Genomic DNA, 16,318 nt, shown 5'->3' with positions numbered 1-16,318 from the left:
AATATAAGGAGATAATGCCAGTTCAAATCACTGACAATCAAATCAATTCTTATGAAATCTTTAGAAAGGGACGGTCATAACTGCATAACTGTGATTATGTTTCTAATGGTGGGAAAAGCTGTACCATGACAAGCCTGTCTCCTGCCCTCAGTCTGCCATCTGCTTTGGCCGGATTATCCAGGACCTCCTGGACGTAAAAGCAGTTGTCCAGTTTACTCCTGGTTATTGTAAAACCGAAACTGCCACACCATGATTTGGTCAATGAGACAGTCAGTTCAAACTCCTTCAATATGTCCTAAAAGAAGAAGAAAAGGGATGGTAAACAACATGGCTATGCTAGTTCACCAGCAAGACCAGCATTAAATAATAATAATAATAATAATAATAATAATAATATTAAACTTTAGCACTTTATTTTAAAAAGCAAGCTTCTCAAGGCGGTTTCACAGAAAACAGAAAAACAAGTAACAATGCATGCATAAATGAATAAAATCAAGTAAAGACCATCCTAAAAATATGTTTTCAGATAGGATTTAAGTAAATTAAGTAGGTAGTGAATTTTAAAGTTTGACCAGCATTGAAATTTATGTTGAGGGCTTGTACATCTATAGGCAAATGCATCAGACTTTACCCTTCTGGGATCTTCCTCATCCTCCTCTTCTTCATCATCGTCCCAGCCATTGTTGTTGCTGGCTGAAGGGGTGGTGAACTGCGCATGAAGTTTTGTTGGGGATGACGCTTGAGTTGCTTGTTGGTAGGATGGAGGTGTGCTTAGCAGTGATGGAGAAAGGGCCGGTGGAGGGGGCGGTTCATTGGAGACAGCAATGCTGCAGCTTGGAGGAGAGGACGCTGTGGTGGTGATGGTCAAGTATTCCTCACCAGCTATGACAGTCAGTCCATTAGCTGTGAAACTTGTCATGCTCTCGTCCACGTCTTCAGTTGTGTGACTGTGATAAAGATATATTTTAGTCCTTCAAGATCATTGTCTTATATGAATAAACATCCCCAGTTTTTGTTGTAACTATAAACCACAAGCGACATAATTTTGTTGATAATTTCTCATTTACGTGGCTTTGTACTGGGTAGCCCAAACTACAGTGAAATCTCATTGGTTCAAAAGTCCATTCCACATAGCTGCATATTAAACATTAAATATGAACTGACTGTGTTCCATTGTGCAGCATTTTTGTGTTTAGTGTAGACAGACAAATTGCATTTACCGGAAACATACCAAGTCCCATCTGGTTATGGCACAGTGTTTTAATAAATGGTTAGTTTTTGGGTCAAGGAGGAAGTTCTGAATTTACATTTTTTAAGTTAAAACTTTTATTCAACAAGGATGCATGAAATTGACCAAAAGTGACCAAAAATTACATTTATAATGTTAAAAAAATTATATTTAAAATAAATGCTGTTCTTTTGAACTTTATATTCAAAGAAAAATGTATCACAGTTTTCACAAAAATATTAGGCATCACAATTGTTTTCAACATTGATAATTATAAGAACTGAGCATCAAATCAGGATATTAGTATGATTTCTGAAGGATCATGTCACACTGACAGCTAGAGTAATGACTGCTGAAAATTCTGCTTTGCCATCACAGGAATAAATTACATTTTATCACATTAAAATAGAAAGTATTTCACAATATTACTATATTTAATGTATTTTTGATCAAATAAATGCAGCTTTGGTGAGCATAAGAGACTTCTTTAAAAAAAAAAATCTAACACACTCCAGATTTTTCAACGGTACTGTATCTCAAACATTCTCTAAACCAATACGAAATTTTGATTCCGCATTAAATGGCACATTTATATTTAATGTTAGGATGCTATTGATAATTTTATAGAACATATCACAGAAATAAACAGGCCTTTACCTGGTATAAGCTGTGACATGGTTGGTTGAGATGGTATCATCTTCTTGCTGATGGGCTGTAATTGCTGTTTCAGGGGCTGCAGGAGTTGGTGCTGTGTTGGCTGCGGTCACTTTTACAGCGCTTGGTGTTGGGGGTGGAGCTTTGTTCTCATGCCCCTCCCCTATGATGGCATGAGGTTTTGGTTCTCCAGCTTCACCTGAGGATGGACGTGGAGGTAGGGGTGGATGGGCTGATATAGTCATATCCACCAGCTCAGTATCTTGTTTCTGTTGGGTCAAGAGGATCTCCTGGGTTTTCTCTGGGCAAACTTCTTTCTTTAGACCCGTCTCTATTACCCGCTTCTTGAGAAGTTCACTAAAGTCTGGGGCGACAGTCCTCACCTGCAGGTCTAGAGACCTGGATCTCAGTGCACGGGCTGGAAGTGTGTCAAGACCCTGTCAAAAAGAGATGTGAGTTTGAGAAATAACATTTCAAATTTAGAGTCATTGCCAACCATGTAGCAAAAAGGATTTTACCAGAGAGGTCTCAATATCTGTATGTTCATCCTGTGAGGGTCTGCAGATTGACAGCCTGATCTCAGATGGAAATTTTTGGAGGAGATGCAGAACTTCCTGTGGTAATAGAAAGACATACACTACTGTTAAAAAGTCTGGAGTCTGTAAGATTTTTTTTTCTATGTTTTTGAAAGTCTCTAATGCTCACCATGGCTGCATTTATTTGATCAAAAATAAAGTAAAAACAGTAATATGTCAAATATGATTTATTAAAATATACAAATACATATACAAATATATTAACAAGTCTGTAAATATATTACATTAACAGAATTGTTAATGTACAAATAAATATTTGTATACAAATATACAAACAGATTCTCAGTACTTCTTTAAGTTATTTGTCTCTCACTCTGCTATGATGTATCCGATCTTGGAATACTGAATTTAAATAATACAACTTTTACCTCATAGGAGAGGCCTCTGACAGGTTCTCCATTGACAGCCAGGATTATGTCTCCCTCCAGAAGCCCACAATCCCCTGCAGGCTGACCAGAAGAAAGGCTCTTAATATGCACCATGCTGCCCTCATCCGGACCCAGTTCAGATATGATTAAACTGAACCCCAGGCTCCTCAGACTCTTCTGTAGCGTCACCTCCAGGATGTTATCTGCCACAAAGAAAGAGCAGAACTCTCTAATTTTTGGGTTTTTAATCAGTCCAGACTCACACACACTAAAATCAGTTGCATGTAACTATTAAAGGACAGTTCATCCAAAAAGGAAAAATGAAATAAAAATATTTTACTCACCCTTATAATGTTTCAAACACATATGACTTACTTTCTTCTGTGGTAATTACATTATACCCTGAACACTCTTTAATAAAATAAAAGTGAATAAGTACTCCAAAATGACTATTCTGAATTGGATATTTTTAATAAATCAGTCCATCCAGTTCACAAAACCAGTCTGAATGATTTATTTACCAAATAGACTGATCCGGTTATCGTATTCAACTTACTTATTTATATACTTTTATAGTGTTAACTGATCATTGAAATTCACTTTTATTTTGATATTTTCAGTTTTCTTTTTAATTTTAGTTGAGGTTTTAGCAATTTTGTCATGTGCTTTTGTAAGTTTTAGTATTTTTTTGTATTTAAATAATTCTAGTTAGCTTTATTTTTATTTTAGTATTAGCATTTATAATACTTGAACTTCAAATTATTTCAGTTACTTACTATGCAAGGCAAAATTTCTCTTTTTTATATTTTAAGTTTAATTAATATTTATTTAATAAATTTAAATTATCCAAAATTATTTGTAATAGCTTTAGTAAACAATAACAACACTAATCATATGACATCAAAAGATTTGCAATATAGTCAAACGGACTGCTTTTATGATGCTTTTGCAACACTTCACTTTCTGTTTCCCACAGAAGAAAAAAACTAATCATACAGGTTTGGAATGGCATGAGGTTGAGTAATTGATGACAGAATTTTCATTTTTGGATGTGCTATCTATTAAAAAAAAAAACTATATTTTGCATCCAAAAGTGACTCTAACTGTCAAATTTGATGCAAAACATACGCCAGCGCAAAAATTTAATTATGGTGATGTAATATATACATAAAAAACAATGTTCCTCCGGACGAGATCTAAATTTGGCTGGGTCTTTGAGTTACATGGGTCTGGCAGCTAGCACAGAGTCGCTGTCAGGTTCAGCTGAAATGTTTTGCAGTGTTTTCTCCCCCTCTCTGATCCCTGTCTCACCATCTGACACAAAGCTGAAGTCCTTGGCCCTGACAGACAAGGGCGTTTCCATGGTCACATCTCTCCTCAGGGGGGTGGGCGTGCTCTGTGCACTGAAGGGTGAAGGAGATCTCTGTCTCTCCAACGTGGACGAGGCACTGTAAGTGTCCAACACCACTGGAGGCTCTCGTTCCAGAACCAGGCTCACCACCTGAAAATAACACCGTCATTAAAGCAATATGTCTTCTTATTTTATCATATCGGCTGCACACCTATAGTGAACATTCTCACGTCATCACTCCGCTTAACACAAGGCCTGTTACCTAACCATTGCGTGTGGCTGAAGATCATGTGGCTGGTCAGCTTAAGTGTAATAGTGTGTCAGTATGACGATGCAGGGCTCAGCGTCATACCCCAGAAGATCTTATTAGCCCAGACAAAAATAACGACCGACACATATGCTTTCACAACCGTGTGTCACTTTAGATCTTTCTTTTGTGCTGTCTGAGAACCCATAAGACTCAAGGGTTGCTGATGTTATTCTCCTACATCCTCCTACAAGTAAATGACATGCTGAAGAGAGGAGCAAAGGCCCTTCAGAAATAATGTGACCTTTGGCTCGCCCCCTTGTTCACATCTACAGCAGTTACTTCTCAAAATATCAGTTAAGATTAAATGAAAGTAACTGCTCTTTAACTGTTCGTAAAAACAAACTTAATGCAAGGGCTCTGCTACTAAAGACTGAACTGACTCACATGTCAAAATGCTTGTCAGGTGAAGAATAAGCCTTCACTTCATTTGGCCTCCGAGCTGTTTTGTGACTGTTACCTAAAACTAAAGCTATTAAAAACTGTTTTTCTTAAAGGGGTCATATGATGCTGAGAGCTTGTAACACTCCAAAGAGAAAGGAAAAATTGAAATCGCATCATATGACCCCTTTAATTATTATGGTTTTCATTAAAATTAAAAACTTAAACTTGAATGAAAATTAAAATGCTGCCTTGGAAGCTAACTGAAATAAAATAACTTGAAATACTAAAATTACTAAAACTAAAATTAAAAAAAAAAAAAAAAAAACTAATGAAAATTAAAAAAAAAATTAAAAAAAAAAAAAAAAAAAAAAAACAAATAATTTCAGTAGGCTTTACAAAAAAAATTAAATAAAAAAAAAAAAAAAAAACTAAACTGGAAATAAAGAATAAGAGCTAATTCAAAATATTAAAAATTATATAATAGTATATAAATATCACTGAAAAATATATATCACTTTAAATATGAAAAAAGGTAACTGTCTTACATATGTAATCATGAGTGTTAGTGTCATACTGTGGGCTCAGTCATATGCAATTACATAAATGGTTGTGATTGTACCACTCAAAAGTAAAGCAAACACATGTCAGTACCTCCCCAGTCCTCTTCAGGCACTCTACTGCCTGCCTATGTGTGACGGCACGCAGGTTACAGCCGTCCACCTCCAGCAGCCTGTCACCTGTCACACATACAAGAATTCATTGAGCTGTCAACACCAATCATGCCTCACAACCAGTCAGGACTCAGGATGCTGCATATTCATGCTCATTAGCATGTTTGGAACACATTCGGGTCATATTTGTACATCGTCAAGGAAATGATAAATATGTATAGAACACAAACTGGAACAGATACCACTATGTTCAAAAGGGGTTAGTAAGGTTTTTGGTTTTTCAAAGATATTAGTATTTTGTTCAGCAAGGATTTTTGTCATCAAAAGTGACAGTAAATGTACTCATTTTAAATTTTATATTTATAAATTAAACTGTTACAAAAGATTTCCATTTCAAATAAATGCCGTTCTTGAATTTTCTATTCATCCAAAAATCTGGAAAAAAATTATACCACGGTTTCCACAAAAATGTTACACAGCACAACTGTTTTCAGCATTGATAAGAAATGTTTTTCCAGCACCAAATCAGCATATTAGAATGATTTCTAAAGGGTCATGTGACACTAAAGACTGGAGCAATGGCTGTTGAAAAATCAGCTTTTCCAGGAATAAATTCCATTTTAAACTATATTCAAACAGAAAATAATTATTTTAAATTGTAATAATATTTTACAATATTAGTGATTTTATCTGTATTTTTGATCAAATAACAGATTTCTTTCATCTTACAGACTGTCATCTTACAAAAATTAGGTCTTTAAAACATTATTCTAGGAAAAGTCTGACTAACAGAACATGAATTGAATTGAATATTAGGTTTTATAATTGGTAATGATGGATCCTAACTAGGGCTGCACGATAAATCGCATGCGATATTTAATGCGCATCTTGTCAAAATGCCGGTTCTGTAATCAGCGGTAAATCTCCATCACCTGCGTGCTTTCACATTGAGCAGCATTAACTACACAGAGTTGTTCACTGACGAGCTGCGCAAAAAATCGCACGAATATGAACTGGTTTTGCGCAGCTCGTCGGTGAACAGCGGCTCTGTGTAGTTAATGCTGCTCAATGTGAAAGCACGCAGGTGATGGAGATTTACCGCTGATTACAGAACCGGCTTTACTCATAAGATGCGCGTTAAATATCGCATGCGATTTATCGTGCAGCCCTAATCCTAACCTATCTGTATTCTTCCATCTTGATCTGCCGCTCCTCCTGGTATCACGCTTTTGATGTAGATTCCTCCATGATGTACATTAGTGTTGATTCCCCCCTAAAAATCATTAAAAATAGTATCATACTCCATGTTTTAAGATTCGAGAAATTAAATGAACACCACACTGAGTAAAAACTCACAGCAACACTGATGCCCAAGCTGCTGTTGATCTTTCTGAGCTCCATGTAGATTGCTTCACCTGGCTTTGAGCTGAAGCTGGAAGAATTGTTAGACATCCTATCCTGTATAGGATGAATAATAAAAAATGATTTCGGTTAGCTTTTGTTCATGTCAGATGTTTTCTAATAAACTGAACAGACTGCATCACTGTAGATCACACCTGAATATCCAGAATCCGCACCACAGGTATGTGCAGCCTTTTGCCCATTTTAGGAGTCATGATGTTGGAGAGGGTCTCCTCCAGCTCCTCCATCACAGGCCTGTACTCTGCACTCAGGGTGCTTTGAGAGCCAAAGCCTCTTTCCAGCATCATCCCTAAATTACTTGTAGCCAGTGAGGTCTTACTGTCCCGAAGATCCTCTACTCAGGAACAAAAAAAAATGGAAACAACTTACCTGACAGTGGTTAGTTTTTTTTTCTTTTAAAAATAAATGTGTAATTACTATCACCAAATGTACTATAATTGCAAAAATACAGATATACAGTAATGGCTTGCTGGGATAGGAGAATGTATTTTTAATATAAAAAATGTACACACTTCATCTTTTATAGTTTAATTATAAAGACAGATCAAGACAAATACGTAATGGATTGGTACAATATGAAGACATACGTTTGGGTTGGGACACTATGAGCTCCACTTCATCTGGGCTGCTCTGCAGTATGGCAGCAGCTATATTAAACGTTACCCCCTCTAGACTGATCTTATTCATAGAGATCAGCCGACCACCTAAACACAAACAAAAGAAACAAAGACTTTTCTTTCTTTTCTCTTTTTTGGCATAAAAGAGGGAAAATGTTCAGGATATTTACCTGGTCTGATTCTGCCGTCCCTATCAGCCGGTCCGTCGGGAACGATGGATGCAATGAAAATTCCTAGATCTAACTTCCCCGTGTTGTCCTCTCCGACAATTACAAAACCTTTTCATCAAAAAGGGATACATCAGCATTTTGGAGCACGATTACTGCAAATGCTTAATGTTACATAAAAGATGCACGCTCATTTTCACTCACCGAAACCAAGTTTGGGATCCTTCTTTAAAGTAACACAGATGATTTCTCTCTCTGGGGTTGTTCTTGTGGGTGTGTCCACTAAAAAAATAAATGGATTAAAAAATGACACACAGTGGGTATAGAAAAGAATCACCCCCCCTTTAAAATAATCAAATTTTTTTACTTTGCAGCCTGAAATTAAAACGGATACCATTTTTGTTTTATCCAGCTGTATTTACTCAGTGCACCTTATAACATCCAAGTGAAAGATATAACACCAACATGTCAGAAAAAACAAACAAACAAACAAACAAAATAACAGAATCACTGAGTTGGAAAAAAGGATCACCCCCTTGTGTCAGTTCACAAAAATGTCAGATTTTCAATGGGGCTTAAGTCTGGGCTCTGACTAGGCCATGCAAGGACAATCACCTTTTTCTTCTTCAACCACTGTGTGGTCAGTTTTGCTGTGTGCTTTGGGTCATTATCATGGTTGAAGGTAAATTTCTTCTCATTGACAACTTTCTGGCAGAGGGCAGCAGATTTTCCTCAAGAATTTGACGGTATTTTGCCCCATCCATTTTTCTTTCTATCCTGACAAGTGCTCCAGTCGCTGCTGCAGAGAACCAACCCCATAACAGGATATTAGCACCTACATGCTTTACTGGAGGAATGCTGTTATTTGGATGGTGAGCTGTATTGGATTTCCACCAGACATATCGATTGGTGTTGAGGCCAAATAATTCATTTTTAGTCTCATCTGCCACAAAATCTTCAAGCTGTGTTTTGGCAAAGCTCAGTCGTGACTGTATGTGGCCTTTCTTGAGGAGTGGCTTTTTTCTTGCAACCCTCCCATACAAGCCACATTTGTGGAGAATTTGTGATATTGTTGTCACATGCACACAATGACCACTCTTTGTCATAAATTCCTGCAACTGCTTCAGGGTTGCTGTAGGCCTCTTGGTCGCCTCTCTGACCGGTTTCCTCCTGGCTCTTTCATCCAGTTTAGAGCGACGTCCTGATCCAGGGAGGGTCTGTGTTGTACCAAATACCTTCCACTTCTTAATAACAGACTTCACCATGCTTTAATGCATTGATAAAGCCTTTGAAATGTTTTTGTATCCATCTCCTGACTTGTGCCTGTCCACAACTTTATCCCGGAGACCTTTTGACAGTGCCTTGTCACCCATAGTTTACTTCAGTTGCACTACCAAGGACTAAAATGCTCCAGGAAAGCTCTTTTCATGCTGGGCTAATCAGAATAACCATTGCTGATCACAGTTGAACGTCAAATGGCTTTGTGTGCCAGTGAGAAGGTCATTAGCTACACGTGATTGAGTTTACAAGTCATTTTAGCAGGGGGTGATCCTTTTTCCAACTCAGTGATTCTGTTTTTTATTTATATTTTTTTCTGACATGTTGGTGTTATATCTTTCACTTGGATGTTATAAGCTGCACGGAGTATAAAACAAAAAGTTGCATTAAAAAAAACTGTGTCTGTCTTCATTTCATGCTACAAAGCAACAAAATGTGATTATTTTAAAGGGGGGTGATTCTTTTCTATACCCACTGTATAATATAAACCCAATAATATAAATTAAATATCGACTTTATCATTTAATATTGAGCATAACTTAATTGTTTAATGTTTGAAGAATGTTATTGAGTTGAAATGTTGTTTATAATCAGTTCCCATAAAATTAGGAAAAGTTATGAAGCAGCTATCAACTTGGTCCTGGAATTTCTACGAACCTAAAAAGAACATGAGGGTTAAATATTTACATTGCAAATATTAGAAATATCATTATCATAGAAATGTAAGCTAATTGTTAGAAGTCAAAGTCAAACTTTAACATTAAATCCAGAGAGAAACTTTAGAGTTTCACCGTTTACCTCTTATAGACGAGGTGGTGGAATGAACCTCTGAGTCATGCTTTTGCAAAGAGACATTGGACATGATGCGATAGACTGGAGGACTGAAAGCTTCTGTTGCACTGCAGGCAAGGAAGAGCAACACCATATGATAAATATTTGGTTTGTATTGTGATTTAAATGATTTGCAGAGCAGATCCATTAACACACCTGTTGCTTTGGCTCTGGTCTTTCAGCTCACTTGGAGTTCTTGGTTCAGGAATGTAATTTACTTCGTTCGGTTGCCGAATCCGAACTCCGATTTTTACTGACAAGTCATCGCAAGACTTGCTCATGGAGTCATTTGGTAACACATTCAAACCAATACTGTTGAGCACAATCTCCGAGCAAGACAGCCTCTTTATCTGATTTTGTCGAGCACGGCATATTGATGTATATTTTGCCACATTGTCATCTAGGAGGAAATATAAGAAAAATAACTAACTACCAGTTGACAAACTATCAAACCTTTGTAGCTGATGAAAATGATAAACTAATAAAAAAAGAAATAGCTGATGAAAACGATAAACTAAAAAAGTTCACTGGAGCACAACACTAATGTATATTCAACCTCAAATGACTCTGTATACAGAAGGAATTCTACACACCTGAGGCTAAACAGTAGGTCAGTTGACGAGAGGTCATCTCACTGTGAAACTTGTGCTGGGCTGAGCAGAGGTTCAGGAGGTACTGTGCGATCTTTGAGCTCTCGGTCACAAACGAGTGCTTCTTCCCACTCGGGCGGCACTCAATGGTAAATTTTCGTCTCTTTGACAGGATTAATGGAAAATGATTAAAACCTTCAAATAGCATGTTTCTGGATTTCACATAGTAACAAAAAAAAGGCGTAAACAAGCAACATAAGTCACACAAATAATAAACTCACACTTGTTGAGAGACTGTCTATTTCTGTCCAGGGAAATCTGCGGGTTAACACCCGAGAATTGTTCTTGATTTCATAAACCATAATTCCTTTGGCACAAATTCCCAAAACCAGCTCTCCAATAATAGGTTTCCTTTCACGGGCAACTCTGTGGAACAGCACCCCGTACTCTGGCAGCTGCTGTGCAATCTATAAAAGCAAGAAAGACACATGAGACACTGACAAACTATGATCAAACAGCCAGATGTTTGAGCGAAACTACTATTGATCTGAGAGCTTATTTATTCTATTGCTTAGTTTTATAAGCATTACAAGAGTAATTTTAGAATGAGTGACTCTAACTGAAGGCCAAAAGAAAGAACCTTTAAGAACTCCATCTCAGCCTCCTCTGGAAGCATGGGGGCATTATTGGCATGTAACCTTGGCAACTCCTCTCTTAAACAGGGCAAGGCCACTTTCTCTATGACTCTCTTAGAGATGTACTGCTCCATTTGGAAATAATTCTTCCCATAAACCTGAAAAAGTCAGTGTGATATTTCAAAATATAGTCTAGTTAGATCTGTTGTTCAAATGTTCATTAATATCTCACTCACTTCAGGCATATAATCTCCAAACTCAGCCTGAAGTGCTAATGCAGCAAGAAACAATGCAGTCTCCTCATTACAGTGCACTCTGTCCTCCAGAACGTCCCTCCTCAGCTGGAGATAGTACTGGTGTTGTGTAAGTCTATGCCTTTAAAAAAAAAAGTGAGCATTAGAATAAAAGAGTACAACTTCACTGCAAACTATTAGATATAATGTCCATTAAAGACCCAGTGAAATCACTTGACAAGTGCAGTTTTCTTTTGGTTCATTTTCCTGCAAGAAAAATATCTTACTAAGTTTGAGCTTAGTAAGGTTTTTTTAATGTTTTAAAGAAGTCTCTTATACTCACCATGACTGCATTTATTTGATCAATACAGTAATATTGTAAAATATTATTAACATTTTAAATAAACGGTTTCTGTTTTGATATATTTTAAAATGTAATTTATTCATGTGATGGCAAAGCTGAATTTTCAGCAGCCATTACTCCAGTCTTCAGGGTCACATGATCCTTCAGAAATCATTCTAACATGCTGATTTGGTGCTCAAGAAACATTTCTTATTATTATCAATGTTGAAAACAGTTGTGCTGCTCAACACGGTTGTGAAAACCGCGATATATTGTTTTCAGGATTCTTCGCTGAATAGAAAATTCAAATGAACAGCATTTATATGAAAAATATACATTTTTGTTCCACTATAATTGTCTTTACTGTCACTTTTGGTCATTCTAATGCATATTTTCTGAATAAAAGTAATAACTTTTGAAAGGTAGTATATAGTATATATGTACTAAAAGTTAGTTTTTGGAGTAAACTAGCACATAGATGACCCCAAACCTGACAGACATAGACTAAAAGCCACAAAACTCGCATATCATGTGGTCTTTAAATAGACAATCTAAATATTATGTATGTAAGGGGCCATTCATACAGAATGCAAAGCAGTGGAGTGAAAAAGTTTTATTTAAGTTGAACTTCTTTTAACTTACGCACAGAATTTTTAGAATGGCGTATCAATGCAATGGTCAAACACATCCGTCTAGCACGTTTACATATAAAAACAATGGAAAAGCAGCACAGCGGAATGCAAAAGTGTGTTCTGTGTGAATGGCCCCTAAGACAGTAGAAAAAGACATACAATATGTAGGAGATGTCATCAGGGAAAAATTTGACACGGAGAAAAAGCGTAAATTTTGCAGAAGCCACTTTCTTCCAGTAATCTGGGGCAACCTTTGAGATTTTTGTCTCAGGGTCCAAAAAGAAAAATTCACCATCTAAATGAGAAAAAAAATTTTAATTAATGCTCAATTACTTAAGTAAGACAGTTCAAAATGTACATTACAAACACTTGATCCTTTTACAGTCATTAAAACCACACAATAGTACACAAAGGTATATATAAAGACTGAATTACCATCAATGAAAGCAAGGCCAAAGTAAAAGTGCTCCACAAGGTTAGCATGCGCCACAACCATGTCGAAGACATCTCTCCCACGGGACTTGATGTCACATTTCACTGCCACACACTGTTCATTTGGCATGATCACATTAACTTCCCTTTGAGACAAGCCTGACTTGCCTTTCTTTGACTGTATCAATAAAGAGAGAAAGGGGGAAGAAGCTAAATATACAGAGACACAAACTTGGCAGTAAAGTTAGTGCAGTAAAGCTGAACAGAAGTGCTGAACACTTAAAACTGAAGTGTGTTATATAGGTAACCAGAAGTACTAAGACATAGTTTACCACTATAGATCCCGGCAGCTCTAAAACTATTTGAGGTTCATCAATCATCCTGGTAAATTCAGGCCCAAGACTCTACAATTAAAACATGGAAACACGCAATTAACATCTAATTAAGTAAGCATAGGCTGCAGCAAACATATTATTGTACAGCACAGATGCTAAGAACATTACCTTGGCTTTCCTTTGGGAGAGGCTGACTGCAGACTCACTAACAGTGATACAGGGACTGGACGGTCGGGTTTCACCCTTTTTGGGAACGTTGAGACATGTACTTTGTGACAACCAACAACTTGTGCTTCGTCTGTGGTGAAGCCCCAGTGGAATTCTGGGATAACAAAGCATCAGAGATTGACATTAACATCACTAATGTTTAACAGCCTGATATTACATTTAAAAATGCATAATAATACTACTAACTTGTTTGAACCCAGATAGGATGTGGTCTGATTAGGTCTACTTCTGAGAGACCAGGTTTTCTGTTGTTGGGAAATTCCTGGCGGGGAGAAAAATCAGCTAAACTGAATATTGAAAATTAAAATAAAATAAAATAATTAGCTACTGTATGTCTAAATGCTCTGCAATAAAGAGAAAAAAAAGATTGGCAATTTAACAAATTGACATTTTAAACTGTAACAAAAGATTCACTAAACATGTAAACACGTGAAATACTTTACTGTTTAAATTTTGGGGTCATAAGGTAATCAAAAATGAATATTTTTTTCAGCAAGGATGCATTAAATTGATCAAAAGTGACAGTAAAGTCATTTATAATGTTACAAAAGATTTCTATTTCAAATACATGTTGTTCTTTTTATTCTAACTTTATATTAATCAAAGAACTTTGAAAAAGTATAATAATAAGAAATGTTTCTTGAGCACCAAATCAGCATATTCTAATGATTTCGGAATGATCATGTGACACTGAAGACTGGAGTAATGGCTCCTGACAATTTAGTTTTGCCATGACAGGAATAAAAGACATTTTAAAAGATATTAAAATAGAAAACTATATTTATTTTTATATAATTTACTATATATTTTTTTATTAACTTGATGAGCATAAGAGAGTTTTTTCAAAAACATTTTATAAACAAACAAAAAAAAACATACAGACCCCAAATCTTTGAATGCTAGTGTATGAGCTTACCTTGCTTTGGCTCGGAATCCAAAGACAGTCTGCGAGTCTCTCCTGAAGCTCCGTTCCCCTCTGTATAACCAGGATATGGTCCACGCTTACCTGCTCAACAGAGCCCTGATCACTACCGGCACGTAACGCATACTGTGCATCCACTGCATACACAGCAGTTTATACTGCATATGGTTGCACAAGTAACCTCTGGAAAATGGCCAAACATAAGATCACTACGCTTTACATTACAGTTTGTGTTTAAGAATCAGCGCTTTGAGCCTGATTACAACCTTTTGTAATCCCATGTTCGGTTTAAGTTAAACCGTTAATCCTATTGTGGACACTATTTTATTGGTGCGGTGGTGCTTTCTTACGCACATGTTAGTCAAACCTTCAGGGTTTTACTAATTACATTTTTAAGATAAACATTATAATCCAAGGAATATGTTGGGATTACCACTGAAACGATTAGTTAAGGACAGCATTTAAGACAAATATGTGGCATCCGCACTCACTTAGACTTGTTATGCAAAGGATCTGACGTGCACTGATTCTAACATGACAGGCTAAAACTCTTCTATAAATACCCATTACAACAACTAATTTGCATATGTATCAAGACATCAAATCACATTTACATGCAATATAATGTTTATTTTTTTATTAAAATATAAAAATAACATTTTAAAATATGAAACAAAAATATTAATATTATTTTCATATTTTAACTCATTTGACAACACTTCTTTACAATTTCACAACTATAAGAACAGAAGAGGATGAAATTCCTACCATGTAGTCTTTCTCTGATCATCTGACTTTTCCCACTCAACTGCACAACATTTTTAGTTAAAGCAGCTCGATCCACCTGGAAATTAAATCTCATGAACTTCTTGGCTAATATTTTTCTAAATTGAGCAATTGAGAAGTATATGAGGTATAAATGATAAATGCTCTTTTTTAACTCACAGAGTCTTGGAAGACGTCCTCTACCAGTTGTTTGATGACTTTGTTGGGAGGAGGCAGCAGAGATGCTTTGTGGTGTGACTCACACACCTCCAAGATGGAGTTCAGGTTGGCTCGTCGATGGGCCATGTCCTCACACATGCTCAGGAGAAGGCAGTTCAGAGAGTCACTTAGCTGAATGGGCTGAACGAGCAGAAAACACATTTATTTTCACATTGAAGGTGAGAAGCTTAATGTAGCTGCCTTATTCTACACTGGCATGATTTGTTCATCAATATTTTACTTGATTTACTTTTTTTTCTTACTCTAATTTCAATGAGACTGACCTGGTTTTGAGGGAGATGATAATCAACTGACCAATACAGAGTCATCCCAAGAGAATACACGATTATCTGGAAGAAAAGACAAACATCATCAGCATATTGAGCATTCAAGCACTTTTTCTAAAATAAATCCAACCTTCCTGCGACTAAATTTCATGCTAGGAGACAAAAAAAATGGTAACACTTAACAATAAGGTTCATTAGTTAACTACATTAGTTAACATGAACTAAGCATTAACAATAATTGCACAGCATTTATTAATCTGAGTTAATGTTAATTTCAACTAAAATTTAAATCAAAAGTTGTGCTTGGCAACATTAGTTAATGCACTGTGAATTAACATGAACTAACAATGAACATCTGTATTTTCATTAACTAACATTAACAAAGATTAATAAATACTGTAATAAATGTATTGTTCATTGTTTGTTCATGTTAGTTAATACATTATCTAGTGGTCGACCGATATATCGCCAAGGTCGATATATCGGCCGGTATTTTACATTTTTCAAATATCGGCAGTGGCCGATAAGTTTTTCTGTTTGGCGGATGCGTTCGATCATGCGTTTCGACAGCGCGCTGGACTTTTATTTTGACAGGGCTGAGAACGGCAGCAGTGCTCACATTCTCCCTCTTGTTCGCCGTCGTCCTTAACAGTTCTGGAGATCTTGTGAAGTGTGCATGTGACCTGCATGATCGTGTGTTCTTTGCGTGACTTTCGGTTCGTGCAAATTGAATGCTTAAACATTAAATTCTGATTTCAAATTATGCTGCGCTTTATGCATTTGCCCACTGTCATATTCATGTCATTTTCACTGTGTGCTGTAT

General features: G+C 36.4%; 1 protein-coding gene across 2 annotated transcripts in view; it reads right to left on the bottom strand.

Annotated features, from left to right (window-relative positions):
* Positions 1–16,318, bottom strand: part of LOC107673913 (tyrosine-protein phosphatase non-receptor type 13-like) — a 34,333-nt gene that overhangs the window by 12,374 nt on the left and 5,641 nt on the right. For both annotated transcript variants that reach the window (XM_016467731.1, XM_016467730.1), the window contains exons 4-31: positions 15,493–15,558; positions 15,170–15,349; positions 14,993–15,068; positions 14,219–14,308; positions 13,489–13,564; positions 13,243–13,396; positions 13,072–13,143; positions 12,743–12,917; positions 12,467–12,602; positions 11,336–11,474; positions 11,105–11,257; positions 10,746–10,931; positions 10,468–10,627; positions 10,031–10,274; positions 9,842–9,942; positions 7,970–8,047; positions 7,769–7,876; positions 7,569–7,685; positions 7,116–7,315; positions 6,916–7,017; positions 6,739–6,832; positions 5,540–5,625; positions 4,158–4,347; positions 2,847–3,049; positions 2,401–2,496; positions 1,886–2,319; positions 632–947; positions 125–295 (exon numbers count right to left, since the gene is read on the bottom strand). In XM_016467731.1, the coding sequence (XP_016323217.1) occupies positions 125–295; positions 632–947; positions 1,886–2,319; positions 2,401–2,496; positions 2,847–3,049; positions 4,158–4,347; positions 5,540–5,625; positions 6,739–6,832; positions 6,916–7,017; positions 7,116–7,315; positions 7,569–7,685; positions 7,769–7,876; positions 7,970–8,047; positions 9,842–9,942; positions 10,031–10,274; positions 10,468–10,627; positions 10,746–10,931; positions 11,105–11,257; positions 11,336–11,474; positions 12,467–12,602; positions 12,743–12,917; positions 13,072–13,143; positions 13,243–13,396; positions 13,489–13,564; positions 14,219–14,308; positions 14,993–15,068; positions 15,170–15,349; positions 15,493–15,558 (4,203 nt within the window). The remainder of the gene's footprint in view (positions 1–124; positions 296–631; positions 948–1,885; positions 2,320–2,400; positions 2,497–2,846; positions 3,050–4,157; positions 4,348–5,539; positions 5,626–6,738; positions 6,833–6,915; positions 7,018–7,115; positions 7,316–7,568; positions 7,686–7,768; positions 7,877–7,969; positions 8,048–9,841; positions 9,943–10,030; positions 10,275–10,467; positions 10,628–10,745; positions 10,932–11,104; positions 11,258–11,335; positions 11,475–12,466; positions 12,603–12,742; positions 12,918–13,071; positions 13,144–13,242; positions 13,397–13,488; positions 13,565–14,218; positions 14,309–14,992; positions 15,069–15,169; positions 15,350–15,492; positions 15,559–16,318) is intronic.

This window comes from Sinocyclocheilus anshuiensis, unplaced genomic scaffold (genome assembly GCF_001515605.1).
Source record: "Sinocyclocheilus anshuiensis isolate Anshui unplaced genomic scaffold, SAMN03320099.WGS_v1.1 scaffold292, whole genome shotgun sequence".
Classification (NCBI taxonomy): Eukaryota; Metazoa; Chordata; class Actinopteri; order Cypriniformes; family Cyprinidae; genus Sinocyclocheilus; species Sinocyclocheilus anshuiensis.
This window is presented reverse-complemented; position numbering and strand designations above follow the sequence as displayed.